Genomic DNA, 20,391 nt, shown 5'->3' on the forward strand with positions numbered 1-20,391 from the left:
GGTGCTCCCCATCCCCCTTGTGTCTTATTTTTTTTTAAAGTTGCCCAGCTGATACGCGCTTTTTTACCCTGCCAAACAAATTGTAATAAAATCGTTTGTAGGGTCTTAAAGTACCTCTGAGGTAGAGCAATTGGTAGCATCTGTATCTTATACATGATTTTTGGGAGGATTACCATCTTAAAGATATTCATTCTCCCCCCCCCCCCCCCCCAGGATATCTGACCAACGGTGAGTCTGCTCAGTTCTGTTTTAATGTCATCCAGTAAAGGTACGAAATTTTCTTTATAGATCCCTTCTTCTGAGATAGCTATTTTTACCCCTAAATATTTTATTTCCTTTTTCCCCCACACAAATGGAAACTCCTTTCGATAGGTATTTTGGTCTTTCTTAGTTATATTAATAGAGAGAGTTTCAGATTTAGTTGGATTAATTTTGTAATTAGATAGCTCTCCATATTGTTTCATTAGTTTTAATAAATTTGATAACGTTGTTCTTGGGCATGTTAAGTAGAACAGGATGTCGTCCGCGTATGCCGCGAGTTTATGTTCGTCCTGTCCTACTCCTATACCTTTTATGTCAGGGTTCTCCCTTATTCTCCTTAGAAGTGGTTCTAATGCTAGGACAAACAAAAGGGGGGATAGGGGACATCCCTGTCTTGTGCCGTTATAAAGTTCAAACGTCTCTGAAAGAGACCCGTTGATTTTTACTCTGGCAACGGGTTTATTATACAACACTTTGATCCAGTTTAACATTTTTGGCCCGATTCCTACTCTCTCTAGTGTCTTATATATGAAGCCCCAGGCCACTCTATCAAACGCTTTTTCTGCGTCTACTGATAGGAGTAGGCCTGGGGCGCCACCGTCCCTGATTTTCTGAATGGCTAGCAATGTTCTTATCCCATTATCTCTCCCCTCCCGTCCTGGTACGAACCCTACCTGGTCGGTGTGGATCAGATCCTTCATTATACCCTTCATTCTCTCTGCTAAAATTTTGGAGAAGATCTTGGTGTAACAGTTCAATAGGGAAATGGGTCTGTAATTCGCACATAATGTGCTATCCTTCCCCTCTTTCAAAATTAGAGTGATAGTAGCTTCGATAGCTTCCTTACTCATGTCCCACTTATCACCTAAGCCATTAAAATACGAGCACATTTTCGGGGCCAGAGTATCGACAAACTTTTTATAATATAGCATCGTTAGACCATCCGGTCCTGGGCTCTTACCGTTTGGCGCGTTTTGGATTATTTCTCTAATTTCTCCTACGGATATCGGAGCTTCAAGCTTATTAAGGTTTTCTTCAGATATTTCCTCCCACTCTATTTCCTTTAGAAATTCATATGTTTTCTTTCCCTTTAGACTTTGCTCATCCTCAGTTTCCTGTTTGTTAATTGAATAAAGTTTTTCGTAATATTCCTTAAAACTCTCCACTATTTCACTGGATTTATATACTACTTCCCCCCGACTTGTTTGTATTTTCTCTATAAAGTTACGATTTTTTTTCTTTTGTAATAATTTTGCAAGATGTTTCCCTGGTTTGTTATCCCATAGGTACCTTTCTTTCTTTACTTGATTAAATATACTTCTGGTTTCTTGTTCTATTGTCTCTCTTAACTCTTCTCTCTTAATGTTTAATTGTAGCAAAGTTTCTTTATTTCTATCGTGTTTGTGTTGCTGTTCTAATTTATACATTTCTTTTGTGAGAGTTAATCTGATCTCATTATTTTTTCTTTTTTTTCCCGCCCCGATCTTAATTAATACTCCACGCACATATGCCTTATGCGTATCCCAAACTGTAGCCTCCGAGACATCCTCTGTCGAGTTTATTTCAAAAAATTCCTCCAGTTCCCTTCTTACATTAATTTCTATATCTTTGTCCTGGAGGAGTTCTTCGTTAAACCTCCACTTCATATTATTTACCCGTTTCTCTCCTATTTTAAGTCGCATTGAGATAGGGGAATGGTCCGAGAAAGTTGCTATACCTATACTGGAGTCACTAATTTTTTCCAGCAACCTATGTTCTACCAAAAAAAAATCGATCCTTGAGTAGGTCTCATGCACGGGGGAACGGAATGTAAACTCCTGCAGTTTTTTGTGTTGTGTCCTCCATACATCAACTAATTGAGACTGGTGGAGTTTTTTTTTCAGTTTATTTCTCCAAGCCATTCCGGTCCCCCGTGCACGCGACGTACTATCTAAATCTGGATCCATATGAAAATTGAAATCCCCCCCTATTATAGCAAGTCCCCGTTTAAATTCCATAAACTCCGTTATCATTTTCCTTACATAACGTATGGGGTTTTTATTTGGGGAGTATATGTTTGCCAGTGATATCTCTTCTCCATTCAGTTTTCCTCTCAAGAACAGATATCTACCTTCTGGATCTGCCCTTCTCTCATCTATTATAAACCTGATCTCCTTGGCAAAGCCAATAGCGACCCCTTTCGCCCGACTGATTGGAGAGTCTCCAAAATACCACATCGGGTAAAATTGTGTCATATTTTTGCGATTTGCTTCTGTAGTAAGATGGGTCTCTTGCAACATAATCACATCCCCCTTCAATAAACTAAGCTCCTTCATTATATTTGCGCGTTTAATGGGTGCATTTAGGCCTCTCACGTTATAAGATATTATATTTATCTCCAACATTTTTTATAAGATACTCTAAATATTTCATGTATTTCTGGGGTACCCTCCACCCTTCTGCCCATCCCCCCTTCCTCCCCCCTCCTCCCCAGTCCTCCCCCCTCTGCTTCCATCCCACTCCCCCCTTCCCCCCCCCTCCCTCCCCTCCCTCCCTACCCTTGGAGGAAATACTGGTCTCTCTAAGACCATTGGCCGTGGCCCTCCTTTCCTTTTCCCGGCCCCCGGCTTTTCCTCCTCGAGGTTGAACTCTGAGGGATTGCAGAGACTGATCCCCCTGCCCACCCGTGTCCTCCCCCTCCTACTCCATCCCTCCAGAGCTTCCTCCCCTAAACTACCTCCGCCTATATGACCCAAAACAAGCAGATTACTCCTTTTAGTTTTCCCCCCCCCCCCTTCTTTTTTTTTTCCTCCTTTTCTCCTCTTCTATTTTTCTTTTTTTTCCTTTTTTTTTTTTTTCATCCTTTCCCTTTAATTATTTCCCCCCTTCCTTTTCCTCTTCCTTTCTCTCCTGTCCTTTCTCTTTCCCTTCTTTCTCTCAGTTGTCCCATTCCCTATCATACCCTTTCTATCTCTTCCTACATTTTCTTTCTGCCCGGGGGTCTCTTCCAGACCGGCTGCCATTCCTGTGCTTCCTCTGAATTATCGATTTGCTCTTGCTTCTCCCACCATCCCGGGATCTCAATTAGATCTATATCCATTCTCCTACAGAAATTTGGGGTGTCCTCTGGAAATCTTAGTGTTGCCGATCAGCCCTCCTTACGGCCTGTCAAGCAAGCAGGGAAGCCCCATGTGTACTGGATATTTTTTGATCTAAGAAGCTCCAGTAGTGGCTTCAAAATTCTTCTACGCGATAGCGTTTCTCCTGCTAGATCTGGAAAGATCTGTAAACTGGACTCGGTATTTAGTTGGTTGATTTGCTTTCATATAACTGTTTATCTGCTCCTTGTCTTGATAATTGTGAAATCTAGCTATCACGTCTCTTGGTGCCTCTGCCCCCACCTTTGGTGGCTTTCTGATCCTGTGTATTCTTTCAAATTTAATTTTTCTTGGGGCATCTTTTTCTCCCAACATATGACCAAATATCTCGTCCATTTGTTCTTGTAGGTTTTCTTCTCCTTGTTGTTCCGGTATACCTCTAATCCTTATGTTCTTTCTTCTATTCCTATTCTCCTGGTCTTCAATTTTATATCTCATATATCTCTGTTCTTTACATAAGTCTTCCACTTGTTTCTTTAATTCTTTTAATTCTGAGCTGTGGCTATCCATTCTTTCTTCTACTTCCTCCACTCTTTCCAACATATGTTTCATGTCTTCCCGTAAACTGTTTATTTCCCCTTTTATAGAGGATTCCAGTCTTAGTTCCATATTTGTTAACATTTCTGCCATCTCCCCTTTAGTTATTTGTTGCTTTTTTTGTCTTGTTTCCATTTCCCCGTCGTCCTCTAATTCCTCTCTCAACAAACTTGCCGAATCCGTATGTATTTTAGTTCCTGCCTTATTACCAGGACTAGCTTTTCCTCCCTCCTGTAGTATATATTTCCTTATAGATCCGGGACTCGAGCTTGCTCTAGGTAAATTTACCGCCGCTCCTCTCCCCGATCTCCCCCTCATTTTTGAACTCATGCGAAGAGTGATCTATGTGTGCCCCTTTAATCGGGTCTGGCAAGGGATTGACTAGGGGTGAGCAAGCCTAGTATACTGAATTAGGCCTCACTTAGATTAGACTGGTATGGACTTTTTACCTTCTCCCGGCCCCTTCGTAACTACCGGTGCTGAAGAAATATCCGCTGTATAAACTTGTAAACTTACAGACTGGTAATCCTAGTGGGACTAGTCTCTAATCTTGGGGGAACGCCACCCTTTTGGTGGTATTTGATCACCTCTGCGGTTTTTATTTTTTGAGCTATAAACAAAAAAAGCAACAATTTTGAAAAAAAAATCAATATTTTTTACTTGTTGCTATAATAAATAGCCCAATTTAAAAAAAAAAGTTGCAATAAGCGCTTACAAAATATGGGACAGAATTATTATTATTATTATTATTTTTTTTTACTAGTAATGGCGGCGATCTGCGATTTTTTATTGGGACTGCGACATTATGGCGAACACATCGGACACTTTTGACACATTTTTGGCGCCATTCACATTTATACAGCGATCAGTGCTATAAATATGCACTAATTACTGTATAAATGTGACTGGCATTGAAGGGATTAACACTAGGGGGTGAGGAAGGGGTTAAATGTGTACCTGTATTGTGTTCTAACTGTGGGGGGAGGGGGGTGACTGGGGGAGGTGACCGATGCTGTGTCCCTATGTACAAGGGACACAGATCAGTCTCCTCTCTCCCCTGACAGGACGTGGAGCTCTGTGTTTACACAAAGAGCTCCATGTCCCTGCTCTGTCATTACCGATCGCGGGTACCTGACGGACATCGCGACCGCCAGGCACGCGCATCCGCATCTCGGGGACGCGCCGTGCGCATGCGCGCTGCCGCCTGCGCGCTCGCGCGCCCCCAAGTGGCCGGAGGAATCCAGGAATATGACGTCCTGTTGGATTTTCAGAGCCACAATGAAGCCGTCATTTTACAATGGCCCGGGGCTCAGGTGGTTAAATTATGCCATGGTCATGAAGCAAAGCACCGCGGCCCGAGCGGCTGCATGTCAGTTTTCAGGTAGGCAGTTAGGAGGCAGTAAACTGCCAGGTTTTACAGCCCCCTGTCTGCACAGTTAACATCTGTAGCTCTGCCGTATAATCTTCCAGCCCATGCCTCTTTTGCTCTAAACTCTGCCACCTTCCATGTACTACCAAGACTTCCTTGTATACACTCCCTAAAATAGTTGGTGGCTGTTGGCTGGCTATGGGCTTAGTCTTTCATTTCAGTATAAAGTCTGATGATGGAAGTCTTTTTAGTACATGTTAGATGGCATATATCAGACGGGTAAGGCAGAAGAGGCACAGTGCTGCAAGATAAGAGCTGCAGATGCTACAATGTTCTTTCCTGGAAATACAAATAGTCACAAACACAACTTCTCCTGCTCATGGGAGTGGGCTTATTCAGGGAGGATGTGCTACATCTCCCTCATGGTTATACAAGGATAAGCCTTCTAAAGACTGGAGAAGTCTGATACTCTGGAACCACAAGAAAAAGAAAGAAAGGGCACACTGACCTAGTGCATTATCCCAAAACCATATTTTATTATTATAAAATGGTAATTATACTCACAAATTTACAATTGAGTAAAAACTTCTTCCAAGTTACAACATCAAGATTTGTTGCAGGGTACGAATGTGACGTTTAGTTTTGTTCAGAGCCAACTCGGAGTAAGAGGTTGAACCTTCGAAACGCGTTAGCATATTGGATCTTCACCTCCTGTTTTGCAGTTTGTTGGACTATGGACTGAACTTCACATTTGTAGAATGTGATGAATCTTAATGCTGTACCCTGTGAAGAGCGTTTACTGAATTGTAAATTTGTGAGTATAATACTTATCTTTTTTTATTAAATAAAAAATGGTTTTAGGATAATGCACTAGATCGGTGCGCTCTTTCTTTCTTTGTCTTGTTCCAATGTTCTGTCCTGGCAGGTAGCTTGTACCGTGGGTCCTCAAGAGCAGTGGTCCCCAACCCCCGGGGCCGGGCCATGCTGCAAGGGGATGGGCAATAAGCGAGGCTGGATCTTCATTGGCGGCCACTCTCATTGCTGCCTGGGCTCTGCCTCTTGTCGGCAGTGGGGGCCTTCTGTGGGCTGCGCATGCAGGGGATCTGAGTCCTTGTGTGGGTCTAGTGCACTGCACTGTCACCCTCCCACCACCAGAGAGCACCCGCTCCCTCTTCTCCCAGCAATACCACTCAACTTCCTCTCTGTGGTCATGTCACTCAGTGTGTATGTAAAACATATATTATATGTTTATTTATATATGAATCTTTATTTGTATCTCTTTGGCTGACCACATGCACAATTTATTATTATTATTATTATTATTATTATTATTATTATAGAAAAAAACATATAACTATAAAAAAAATATTGAAAACATTTGTTTTTCTATCTTTATTTATATCTATGTGTTTGGCTGATCATATGAACTTAGTTCAATATTATTAATAATATTAAATAGGGCTCATGTGACCAGGCAAAAAATAGAAATACAGATAAAAAAAAAAAATATATATATATATATATATATATATATATATATCTTGTTTCTATAATAATAATAATAATTTCTCATCATAATAAATAAATACAGATACAAATAAAGATGTGAGTGGCAGTTGAGGTGAGAGGGTGCACCCCCCTGAAACATCTGTCCAACTCGTCCAACCCCACTCCCGCATATCGTGGAGGGATGGGTTCCTAATGCTGGGGAGGTTGGGGACCGCTGCTCTAGGGCAGTGGTCTCCAAACTGTGGCCCAAGGGCCCAATGCGGCCCTTTGCTTGCTTTTATCCGGCCCTTTGGGCACTATCCCTCCCACTGATACGAGACACTATTCTGCCATCTGACACCAACAATGGAGCACCATTTCTCCCACTGACACCACGAATGGGGCACTATTCCTCCCTATGATACCAGCAATGGGGCACTATTCCTCCCCCTAATACCAGATATTTACTCCCACCGATGCCAGAAAAAATTCCACTCCCGCTGGCCAAAGTCCGGCCCTCCAAGAGTCTGAAGGACAATAAACTGGCCCTTTGTTTAGAATGTTTGGAGACCGCTGCTCTATGGCATAAACAAGGGTTCTCCTTAAAAGCAGTTCCGTATTTATTAATATGCAATTGAAGTGCAAAAATGTTAACATAAATGTTTGGGTCTATTTTGCAACCAAATTGTCAGATATAATGGAGCATTGATCGAAAATTGTCTTTATGTTTGCAGTTGCTATGATGCCGCATCTTATTTTGTATAGCAAAGTTAGGGACAAATTGTAAAGCAAGTTAGTAATTTATTATCTACATGTAATTGCATAACACAAAATGAGGGACATTCATTAGTACTGCTTTAAAGATTGTACTTCATCTTATATTTTATATCACTCAGGAACAGATTTAGTTAGTAATACATTCATTTTATGTGCATAAATTGCATAATAAACTGGAATAATTAAAAAGATGTATTAGTTCTGTGACAGGTGTATGGTTAAGCTCATGTGCGCCTATTTAGGAAGTGCTTCTTAGCTCCTTGGTTCTGTGACAGAAACTGGTTAAACTAACTTTCGAAATATAACCTTTAAATGGTGACTGCGTTGTCCCCTTTTAGCAATAACCACAACAATAACAATAATAACAATATAATACATAGCTTTATGTCTTTCATATTAGAGATGCCTTTTTTCATCACAGACAATTTTCATCTATTTGTGTTATATGGATACTTGGGGCAAGATTCACAAAAGAGATACGACGGCATATCTCCTGATACGCCGTCGTATCTCTGTGATCCGCCCGTCCTAACTATGCGGCTGATTCATAGAATCAGTTACGCATAGATAGCCCTAAGATCCGACAGGTGTAATTGACTTACACCGTCGGATCCTAGGATGCAATTCTAGGCCGGCCGCTAGGTGGCGAGGCCATTGCGGTCCGCGTAGAATATGCAAATGACTAGTTACGTCGATTCACGAACGTCCGCGATGCCCGTCGATCTAAATTTACGTTGTTTCCGTCGAGATACGCGTCGTAAAATTAGGGCTACCTTCTAGGTAAGCAATGTTAAGTATGGCCGTCGTTCCCGCGTCGAAATTTTAAATTTCACGTCGTTTGCGTAAGTCGTCCGTGAATGGCGCTGGACGCCATTTACGTTAGCGTCAAACCAATGACATCCTTGCGACGTAATTTAGCGCAATGCACGTCGGGTAATTTGACGGACGGAGCATGCGCAGTACGCTCGGCGCGGGAACGCGCCTAATTTAAATGGTGCCCGCCCCATTTGAATTAGGTGGGCTTGCGCCGAGCGGATTTACGTTACACCGCCGCAAGTTTACAGGTAAGTGCTTTGTGAATCAGGCACTTACGCTGTAAATCTGCGGCGGTGTAACGTAAATGGGATACGTTACGCCGCCGCTGTGCAACGTAATTCTTTCTGAATCTGGCCCTTGGTTTATATGTGTTATCTGTGTTTTGAATCAGTTTCTTTTATTTATTTACTTTGTAACCTTACTTGTGCAAATGATTTATTGTGTTTTAACACAATGCTGGTTAGCTTGAGGCTGGGCTGTTTGAGGTGTTAGCGTACTGAATTGAGGGGATTTAATAAGCACAGCAGCTGAACACTATTATTCACTTTTTGATTAATTTACACATTTTCTAATTCTTTTTTTTTTTCAAGTCTTTTGATAATTTGATTTAAACTAGACAGACTTTACTTGCAATATACCCATTACTGTGCTTGCTTTTCCTTCCACATTTGTATTGTGTAGTCTTAACAGCCTTGTTGTCTTAAGGTGACAACGCTGCTTCTCCATATGCAGTACAGTGAGTGCAGGGACAGATCCAGAGTCTAGTCTCGGGAGGGGCACTGCTAGAAAGTTCATCATCACTGCACCATGGTTGTTATGGTGTCAGGATGATTGAAGTGCATTATTTCTATTATTACATTGTAATGTAAAATTAAATGCTTCAACTCACCATAATGCCGAAACGTTGGAGCCCTGAGTGTGTCACTTTCCATGTCGACCTGTCTTCAGATGCGGATTGTCAATTGCCACATCCCTGCCACACGTTGCTGATTGTCACTTGCCATGTCACCTGCAACAAGTTGCGGATTGTCACTTGCTACGTCACCTGCCACATGTTGCGGGTTGTCACTTGCTACATCACCCGCCAGTCCAGGGGTGGACTGACAACTCATGGGGCCCCCGGGCAATAGAAGATTATGGGGCCCCTGGGCTTACAGATGGCCACCACGCCAGGAGGCAGTGCAGAGGCAGGGCCGCTAAAATCGCGGGATTTTCACATCAAAAGCATATCGGTTTCGGACATATCAGAGACAGATGTAAAAAAACATTGATTTTTGCATACTGTCCCTGGTTTAACTGAGCCTGGCATCCCTGATGGGGCCCCTTAGTGGCATGGGGCCCTCGGGCAGTGCCCAAGTGACTCAATGGTCAGTCCGCCCCTGCCTGCCACATATTGCGGATTGTCACTTGCTACATCACCTGCCACATGTTGCGGATTGTCACTTGCCATATCGCCTGCCACAAGTTGCGGATTGTCACTTGCTACAATTTGTGGATTGTCACTTGCCACGTCACCTGCCACCAGATGTGGATTGTCACTTGCCATACGTCTTGCCATACATTGCTGATTGTCACTTGCCACGTCGCCTGCCACACGTTGCTGATTGTCACTTGCCACGTCACCTGCCACACGTTGCTGATTGTCACTTGTCACGTCACCTGCCACACGTTGCTGATTGTCACTTGCCACGTCACCTGCCACACGTTGCTGATTGTCACTTGCCTGCTACAAGGTGCAGATTGTCACTTGCCAGAGTGAAGACAGGCAGCAGAGAGATGATTTAATCATCAGGTTCTGTCAGCTCTGCAGGGGCAGGCTCAGAGGTGGTTGACGCCACGCCAGCTTAAGCCAGGAATGATGGTTTGCGACAATGGCATCAACCTCCTCTCCGCCCTGCGACAGGGACAACTGACCCATGTGCCCTGTTTTGCTCATGTCCTTTATTTGGTGGTGCAGCGGTTCTTGGGCAGGTACCCGGGCTTACAGGATGTCCTGAAGCAGGCCAGGAAAGTCTGTGTGCATTTCCGACGGTCATATAATGCCAGTGGTCGGCTGGCAGACCTCTAAAGGGAATACAACCTGCCCAAGAACCGCCTAATCTGTGACATGCCCACCAGGTGGACATGCTGCATCGCCTGCACATGCAGAAGAGGGCCATCAATGAGTATCTGTGCAAATATGGCAGCAGAACTGGGTCAGGGGAGCTCTGATTTTTTTCCCCACGCCAGTGGGCCATGATCAGGGATGCATGCACTGTCCTGTCACCATTTGAGGAGGCCACGAGGATGGTGAGCAGTGACAGTGCATACATCAGTGAGACTGTCCCTCTTATTCACATGTTGGAGCACACGCTGCGTGGAATAATGGACAGGGCCCTTGAGGCAGAACAGAGGGAGGAATAGGAGGACTTCCTTACCTCTCAAGGCCCCCTTTATCCAGACAGTGTTCCTGCTTTCCCGCCTATCACACAGGAAGAGGAGGAGGAGGAGGATTGTGTCAGCATGGAGGTGGAGCCTAGCACTCAGCATCAGCAGCAGTCTTCAAGGGATCAATTACAGTCCCAAGGAACCCATGGACTTGTATGTGGCTGGGATGAGGTGGCTGCGGATCCTGTCGTCCTCAGTGACCCAGAGGACTCTGCACCGAATGCCTCAGCAAACCTACGTTGTATGAACTCCCTGATCCTGCAAAGCCTGCGTAAGGATCCTCGTATTTGTGCTATCAAGGAGAGGGATCATTACTGGCTGGCAACTCTCCTTGATCCACATTACAAGAATAAGGTTGCAGACTTTATCTTGCCGGTGCAAAGGGAGCAGAAGATGAAACATCTTCAGGAGGCCTTGCAGACAGGTCTGTGCAACGTGTTCCCAGAGACTGGGGGGTTACAAAATCCAGGTCCTGAACAACGTGTTGCTGAGGCTTCGGTCAGTCACAGAAGGAGCGGTGGAGAAGGTGGCCGTCTGACCAATGCGTTCAGACAATTTTTTAGTTCGCAGCCCCAAGGTATGACCGGTTCCAGCAACCATCGCCAGCGTCTGTTTTACATGGTGCGGGAATACCTAGGGGCAAGATCAGACTTGGACACCTTTCCCACCGAAAATCCTCTGGCTTACTGGGTCTTGAGGATGGATCACTGGCTAGAGCTTGCACAGCACGCAATTGAGCTACTGGCTTGTCCTGCATCCAGCGTTCTTTCAGAACGCACATTCAGTGCTGCTGGAGGCTTTGTAACCGATCACAGGGTGCGCCTCTCCACCGACTCAGTCGATCGACTGACCTTCATAAAAATGAATCAGGCTTGGATCACCACCAGCTACCAATCACCTGATGCTGATGTAACTGAGTAATCTTTTTTGAAATGTCAGATCCCTTCAAGACTGCCAATGCTGATCCTGAGTGACTATCCTGTTATGCTGAGTGACTATCCTTTTCCTCCTCAATGATCATGCTGATAACTTGTAAGAACATTTTTGGTTTTGGGCACCGCCACCAGTGGCTAAGGCCCAATTTTTCTGCCCCTGTTTAACAGGGGCGTGTAATTAAAATTTTTGATGCAATACTTTGCAGCGGGCTCATTCCTGCGCTCCAACTAGAGTATCTGTGAGGGGTTGCAGTGTTGTGGTACCAGCACCACTGCCTAATGCCACATACACACCTTTTGCTGCTCGGGGACTTTAATCTGTGGGCCAACTCCGCACAGGATCCCATTGCGGACGCCTGCATCGATCACCTGGAGGGATTAGGGCTACAGCAACTTATATGCGGGCCAACACATGCTTCAGGTCACACACTCGACCTAATTTTCAGACAAAATCTGAAAATAAGCATTTTAGAAAATGAACCATTGCCATGGACAGACCACCATGCAATCAATTTCATAATCTCCAAAATTCCCCCAGTGATAAAAGCACCCAAGCCGGTGACAATACACTGGGCTAGATCTCAGAAGAAGCTCCATTCGGAACTCTTTAAATCTACCTTGGGAAACAGAATCAAAACAATCCATCCACATCAAACAGCCGCAGATACACTGGATGCCATAAACGCAGCCCTGCTACACTCAGCCGATTTAGTAGCACCGAAACGCAAAGCCTGCATCCGAAAAAGAAAGTCTGGCTGGTTCAACAACCAGCTGTCGCTTCTGAAGCAAGAGCGCAGAAGGGCGGAAGCCGCCTGGAAAAGAAGCCCTGCAGAGGATAACCTCATCATCTACAAGGCAATAACAACACGATATCATAAAGAAATCTTCAAAGCCAAGAAACATCATTTTTCTATGGCGATTAACAGCGCCTTAAACCGCCCCCGCGAACTCTTCAAGATGGTCACCCAGACCATGAATCCAGGATGTCTTGAAGTCCCCAACTCAGACACCCAAGAGTTCTGTAATGAACTATCGGATTTCTTCATCAACAAAATTGAAAGAATCCGGGAAAGCATCTTGCAAAACAATACCCCCCTCAACCCCACCATCAATCAACCACAAAACACCCACAGAAACGCTCTACAATCAACAAAGTTCACTCTGGAACCGATCTCCATCGATACCACAAAAAATATCATTGGTGCTTTGCGGAACAGCACATCGCCCAATGATATCATCCCCACCAAACTGCTGAAGGAATGTGCCGACATCCTGGCACCACCCATCACACAGCTTATAAACCAATCATTTAAGGAAGGCACAGTGCCATCCCTGTTGAAAGAGGGCACAATCCAGCCCATCTTGAAAAAACCTAACCTGGATCCCAAGGACCCAACTCACCGCCGTCCCATAACAGGCCTAAATGTTCTCTCCAAGATAATGGAGAAAGTAGTAGTACAACAGCTGCAACAGCATCTAGATACCCACAATCTACTGGATCCATTACAATCAGGCTTCCGTCCCGGACACGGGACAGAAACGGCCTTACTCAAAATATGGGACGATGCCCTCGAGGCCGCAGACAAAGGAGAATCTTGTCTCCTGGTTCTGCTGGACCTAAGCGCAGCCTTTGACACGGTAGACCACAAACTGTTACTGATGCGACTAGCCAAGGTAGCAGAAGTCGCAGAAGGTGATTTACCATGGTTTTCTTCCTTTCTTGAAAACCGATCACAAACAGTTAAATTGGGTTCTTTCATGTCGGAAAAGCGCACAGTGTCATGTGGAGTCCCCCAAGGATCCCCCCTGTCACCGGTGCTTTTCAACATCTATCTTCGCCCTCTCTTTGATATTATCAGTAGCCAAGAACTACTCTATCACTCTTATGCAGACGATACGCAACTGTATTTTCGCATCTGCAACAAAAAGGATCATCATCCCAGTTTAGAGAAATGTCTCTCTTTGATAGAAAACTGGATGACAAAGAGTTATCTTAAACTCAACAGTTCAAAAACAGAACTCCTTATGTTTCACGCCAGCCGAAAGAGTCAACTGGCAACAACCTGGACACCCCCGCCCATTCTGGGCCAAATCATCACCCCTAGCTCCAAAGTCAAAAGTCTCGGGGTCATCTTCGACACCTTCATGACAATGGACGCACAAATAGGGTCAGTAGTCAGCGGAGCGCACCATCTGTTGCGCCTACTACACAGACTTATTCCATTTATCCCCAAAGAAGACGTAGCAGTCGTGGTGGGAACAATCGTGAATTCCAGACTGGACTATGCTAACGCCCTGTACCTCGGACTCCCAAAGTACCAAATCTCCCGTCTGCAAGTCGTTCAGAATACGGCCGCCAGACTGGTGACTGGGAAAAAAAAATGGGAATCAATCTCACCTTCGTTGAGAACCCTTCACTGGCTGCCAGTAAAAGACAGAATTGCATTTAAAGCACTCTGCCTGACACATAAGTGCATCCATGGGAAGGCTCCGCAATATCTTTGCGACAAGATAGAACCTCACAATTCGAATCGCGTTCTGCGATCCACCGACCAAAATCTGGTCAGGGTACAAGTCCAAAGGAGAAAGAAGGTTTGCTTTTCAGGGTCCTAGACTATGGAACGCTTTACCAACCAGCATTCGGTTGGAGGAAAACCACCTGACTTTCAGACGACAGATCAAAACTCTGCTCTTTTGATGTCATGAGACACGAACAACTAGCGCCCAGAAGCGATTCAGTTCGCATGCGCCGCGCTTTATAAGTTTTTCATTCATTCATTCATTCACACACGATCATTTTTCGGCATGAAAAAAACGTTGTTTTAAAAAAATGTCATTTTAAATGATCGTGTGTGGGCTTCACATCATTTTTCGGGTTCTGAAAAACGACAATTTTTTTTTCCGAACATGCTGCATTTTTTAATGTCGTTTTTCGGGTTGTAAAAAATGATTGTGTGTGGGCTAAAACGACGTTAAAAACCTACGCATGCTCAGAAGCAAGTTATGAGACGGGAGCACTCGTTCTGGTAAAATTACCATTCAGAAATGGAGTAAGCACAATTATCACGCTGTAACAGACAGAAAAGCGTGAATCGTCTTTTAATAACAGGAATTCAGATAAAGCAGCCCAAAGGGTGGTGTCATCCGCATGGAACTTCCCCTTTATAGTGCCGTCATACGTGTTGTTCGTCACCGCGCTTTGCTAGAGCATTTTTTTAAAACGACCGTGTGTGGGCAACGTCGTTTTAATGATGAAGTTGGAAAAACGTTGTTTTTTCTACATGCCAAAAAACGTCGTTTTTTTTCATGCCGAAAAATGATCGTGTGTACGCGGCATAAGACCCAATTTTTCTGCCCCTGTTTAACAGGGGCGTGTAATTACAATTTTTGATGCAATACTTTGCAGCGGGCTCATTCCTGCGCTTCAACTAGAGTATCTGTGAGGGGTTGCAGTGTTGTGGCACCAGCACCAGTGCCTAAGACCCAATTTTTCTGCCCCTGTTTAACAGGGGCGTGTAATTAAAATTTTTGATGAAATACTTTGCAGCGGGCTCATTCCTGCGCTACAACTAGAGTATCTGTGAGGGTTTGCAGTGTTGTGGCACCAGCACCAGTGCCTAAGACCCAATTTTTCTGCCCCTGTTTAACAGGGGCATGTAATTACAATTTTTGATGCAATACTTTTCAGCGGGCTCATTCCTGCGCTCCAACTAGAGTATCTGTGAGGGGTTGCAGTGTTGTGGCACCAGCAGCAGTGCCTAAGACCCAATTTGTCTGCCCCTGTTTAGCAGGGGCATGTAATTACAATTTTTGATGCAATACTTTGCAGCAGGCTCATTCCTGCGCTACAACTAGAGTATCTGTGAAGGGTTGCAGTGTTGTGGGACCAGCACCAATGCCTAAGACCCAATTTTTCTGCCCCTGTTTAACAGGGGCGTGTAATTACAATTTTTGATGCAATAATTTTCAGCGGGCTCATTTCTGCGCTACAACTAGAGTATCTGTGAGGGGCTGCAGTGTTGTGGCAACAGCACCACCACCAACAAAGGCCCAATTTTTCAGCCCCTGTTCAACAGGGGCATGTAATTACAATTCTTGATCTAATATTTCACAGCAGGGCCCATTCCTGTGCCCACCAAGAATAACTGTGAGGGCTTACAGAGTTGTTGCACCAGCGCCAGCACCAAAGGCCCAATTTTTCTACCACTGTTCAACAATGGCATGTAATTACAATTCTTGATATAATAGTTCACACAGCAGGGCGTTCCAGCGCCCACCAAGACTAACTGTGAGGGCTTTCAGTGTTGTGGCAACACCAACACCTATGGCCCAAATTTTTGCAGAGTATATATGGCAGGCACCTACTTTCAAACATCCAACTTACAAACGACTCCTACTTGCAAACGGAAGGAGACAACAGGAAGTGAGAGGAAATCTAGGAAAATCCCTAGGAAGGGAAATTCTCTTCTGTAAGAGGTGTCTCCTGTCCACCGATGCTTTATCACCAATCCTTGTTTCACTACAAAACCCAAATTTTCAAAACATAATTTGTCATTGGGACAGAAAGTGAATTGAAATCTTCTGAACAGATGCACACAGACGGCAAAACAAATGTTTAAAGGGGTGATAACCCTTCTCTATGTTTTCAGAAAAGCTTAACAATAGATTTTATGGCTGGAGCTACACTTTAAAAAAGTACCAGTTCAAAATTACAAACAGATTCTACCTAACAACAAACCTACAGTGCCTGTCTTGTTTGCACCGCCTGTATAATGCTGTTAAAAGTATATAGGGCCAAAGGGGCTTGTAATGACCTGGGGGGAGTGGGGGGAAACCCATGCTATTTTTCTCAATGATTTTCATCCATATTGCAGGGACCAGACATTACATTAAAGCCGCAAGCAGTTTTAAATGACTTTTTTCTTATAGTAATCTCATTTTGTGCAGTGACAGTTCTAAACACGTACCACCTCACAGGCATACTATAGACACCCAGCAGGTATGATATTTAAAGGAATTTTTCATTATTTTTTTTTCACTTTAAGCATCATTAAAATCACTGCTCCAGAAAAAACGACAGTTTTTAAAACTTTTTTTTCCATTGATACATGTTCCCTGGGGCAAGACCCGGTTCTCAAACCCGTTTTCCGACAATAACTTGCATATTAGGCTTTAAAATGAGCACTTTTGAAATCGATTGTTCGAGTCCCATTGACGTCAATGGGGTTCTAAATGTTCGCGCGAACGTTCGGTCCGTTCGAAGGTTCTGGTGCGAACCGAACGGGGGGGTGTTCGGCTCATCCCTAGTGGTGTACTTTTTTTTTAGAGCTATCTTTCCATTGAATTGACCACCAAACTAAAAATGCAGAGATGGTTTCTTGTTTCCTAAAACCAAAAAGGAGGCTTGTGCCTTCTTTCATCACCTCTGTGTTTCTTTTTCTCCCACAGTTTTCTTGCTAAAATTAATTATAACTATTTTATATTTGGCAGCTGGATAATCTTACCCCCTCCAGGATAAAAAGAAAAAAAATGTGTAGCTGTAGGATTAAACTTTTTAGCTAAACCAGTAAACCTTGATAAAAGAAACAAATGCACCACTAGACATGTGCACAGCAAAAATTTTCGTTTATTTCTGTTTCGTTTCTGTTCGTTTATCGTGATTCATAACGAGTCGTAATTTCGTAAGACGTTAGTTATCGTATTCGTACTCTTTAGTATTTTCGTAACACTCTTTTTTCCGTTTCCGTTTTTTTCTGTTAGTTTATTTTTCGTTGAATCGAGATTCGTATTTTCGTTATATTTTGTATTCTGCCGCGTTCGTATTTTTAAAATGATTTTATTCGTTCCTTCGTTTTTACGTTAGTTTAATTTTCGTTGTTTTGTTATTCGTATTTACATTATATTTTCCATCATGCCGCATTCGTATTTTCGTAAAGAAATATATTTTCGTTGCTTTATGATCATTCGTATTTCCCTGTCTAATTTCCTTTGATTGTAAAAACGTACTTTTGTAGATTTTATTGCATTCGTAATTCTGTTAGAATACATTTTACGTTTATTCGACACACTACTCGTCGTAATTTTGTAATTCGGATTTTACTGTGATTGACTTGACTGTCTTAGTTAGCACACACACCCTGTCTAGAATGAAGTCTGACGTAGAAGAAAACTAAAATATGTCAGATATTACAAATACAAATCTAGAAATTAGATGCACTGCAGTCTAACACAGAAAAAGACACAATGAGCCAGGAGGTAATGAGAAAGAAGCTCATTGGGGGAAGGAACAAACCTTTTCAGAGGAAAGGGACAGCGCTCAGTGGCTATTGGTCAATGTCCAGAAATATTTCAGTACTAACGAAAGCTAATTTACATTATTTTGTATTTTCGTTGTTTTCATTTCAGTTTTCCGAAGATTCGTAATTTATTTTTCGTTAGTTTTGATTTTCGTTTTTTAGTCTTTGTTCGGCATTTCGTTTTCTTTTCGGTCTTCGAATATTAGTAAGTTTGCATTTTCGTTCATTTTGTTTTTCGTAATTATTATTTTTTTTGGGTTCGGTATTTTCGTTGTTTCTATGTTTTCGTTTCTTTCATCTTTCGTATCTTCGTTGTTTTTCATATTCGTTATTTTGAAAATATCGTTATTCGTTATCAATTGCGCTAAACCATTCGTTCATTCGTATGTTAACGAATCAACTAAAATAACGAAGATTGACGGAAAACGTATTCGTAAAATTGCACATGCCTATGCACCACTCTAGGTCTGTCCAATGCTATAATGCCCTGAGAAAAAAGATGCATATCTGGGTTGTTCTGAGTACACTGAAGAAGACCCAATGATAAAAATCCAATTTCTTTATTTCGACAGGTTAAAATCTTGGCAGCAGCACATAGCATAACACAGAGGGAATATGATTAAAGCGTTTCATGTCACAGACACTTTATAATCACCTGCAGTTTATGATTAAGTGTCTGTGATGTATAATGTGTCTACCTTGCATGCGGGCGTGCAGTCATCCACCTCTTTCTTCTTCGAACCAGTAAACCTTTATACTATAAATCACAAATTATTTTGTCCCCTATAAACCTGCTTTCCCAGACACTAGTCCAGGAGACCTTAAAGTGAATGTAAACCCTATCATATACCCAGTGAAGTGATTGGCCTCAGGTGATACACAGTGATGAAACAAGTCCTCCTACATAGGTTTTACTTGTTTATCTGCAGTCTTCTCTTCCCTACACCCCTTCAAAAGGGTAGAATCGTGTTAAAATCTTTCTCCATCTGCCAGTATCACAGGGGGGTGGAGCTTCAGTTAGTTACACTGTGTGCAATCTGATTGGTGGAAAGGCACACACCCCCCCTCCACACAGCAAACAGGAGCAAAAGGAAGAATAGAGAGCTGTGTTCTGAATTTACAAACTCTGTGCTGAGCTCTCTCCCCTTATCACAATTTTTTTTCTCACGTGTCATGAAAATTTCTTAGAAGTGACTTATGCTGATAACAGAGGAACAAAGCACCAGAGAGAAACGACACTTAGAGCTTTGGAAAGAGAAAAGTAAACACTACAGATATACAGTATATGCTTTGTTCAGATTTCATGACTGAGGTTTACAACTACTTTAAAGGAAGATATAGGTCTTTTCTGTAATTGTAAAATAATTGTACACAGTAACAACTACATAATTCTCATGATTTAATAATGTATTATTATGTCTTGCAGATTTATCAGCTGATCCAGATGAACTTAGAAATGTGGTCACTTTGTATCCGGAGATTGTCCTGTCCATAGAGAAAAAACTTCGGTCCATTATTGACTACAAGAAAATATCTTACAATGTTCATCAATATAATAAGGAAGAGTTTATCAAATGGAGAGCGAGCCTTGGACAGAATTATACAAATGTCATCTCTAACCTGAGGTGGCATATCGATTGGAACAAGAGACCAAAAGCTTGTGAACTGGCCATTAATAAATGGCTAGAAAGTGGGAATTTTATTCTATGATCAGATCCAATCACATAAAATCTTCCATTGTGCAGGGAAAGTATTCCTAGATCTAATTAAATTAGCATTAATCATTGTATAAATTGCAGCAAAGACCATGCGTTGCTTCTTAAGTAAGGATGTAGTTGGCTAGCCTGCACCTACTGTTCCTATGTGTATAAAGCACACAAAATCACTGCACAGAAAAGTTATGAGAAATGGCCTCACCAAAATTGTAAAGCCCTTAGAGATAATTTTATCACCTTGCTTTATTTATTTTTTTCATCCTTGATTTTCACAACAGCAGATTGATATACTACTTTATCGTTGGGCTTGGTGTTCTTTTCAGAGGGGAAACCTCTAAAGTGTATGTCTAGTTGTTAGCCATATTTACCCCTTAAATGTCTCTCTTACTCTCGAGAGCAGTGGTCACTGGATGCGGACCTTTGCTTGCCTTTATCTGACCCTTGAAGCAGTATTCCTGCCACTGACACCAACAATGGGGCACTATTCCTCCCACTGACACCAATTATTTCTCCCTCTAATACTAAAGATCAGGTATTGTTTACTCCCACTGGGAACAGCTGGGCCGTCTTTAGCGCAGGGCAAACGGAGCACCTGCCCTGGGCCCATTCTTTGTTGGGGGCCCACGCTACCTG

General features: G+C 43.0%; 1 protein-coding gene across 1 annotated transcript in view; it reads left to right on the forward strand.

Moving 5' to 3' along the window:
* The window catches only part of ARSK (arylsulfatase family member K), a 97,966-nt gene extending 78,125 nt beyond the window's left edge, over nt 1–19,841 (forward strand). The window contains exon 8 of the mRNA XM_040342368.1: nt 19,470–19,841. Within this exon, the coding sequence (XP_040198302.1) occupies nt 19,470–19,753 (284 nt within the window). The 3' untranslated portion in view covers nt 19,754–19,841. The remainder of the gene's footprint in view (nt 1–19,469) is intronic.
* Nucleotides 19,842–20,391: the final 550 nt, after the last annotated feature.

This window comes from Rana temporaria, chromosome 1 (assembly GCF_905171775.1).
Source record: "Rana temporaria chromosome 1, aRanTem1.1, whole genome shotgun sequence".
Classification (NCBI taxonomy): domain Eukaryota; kingdom Metazoa; phylum Chordata; class Amphibia; order Anura; family Ranidae; genus Rana; species Rana temporaria.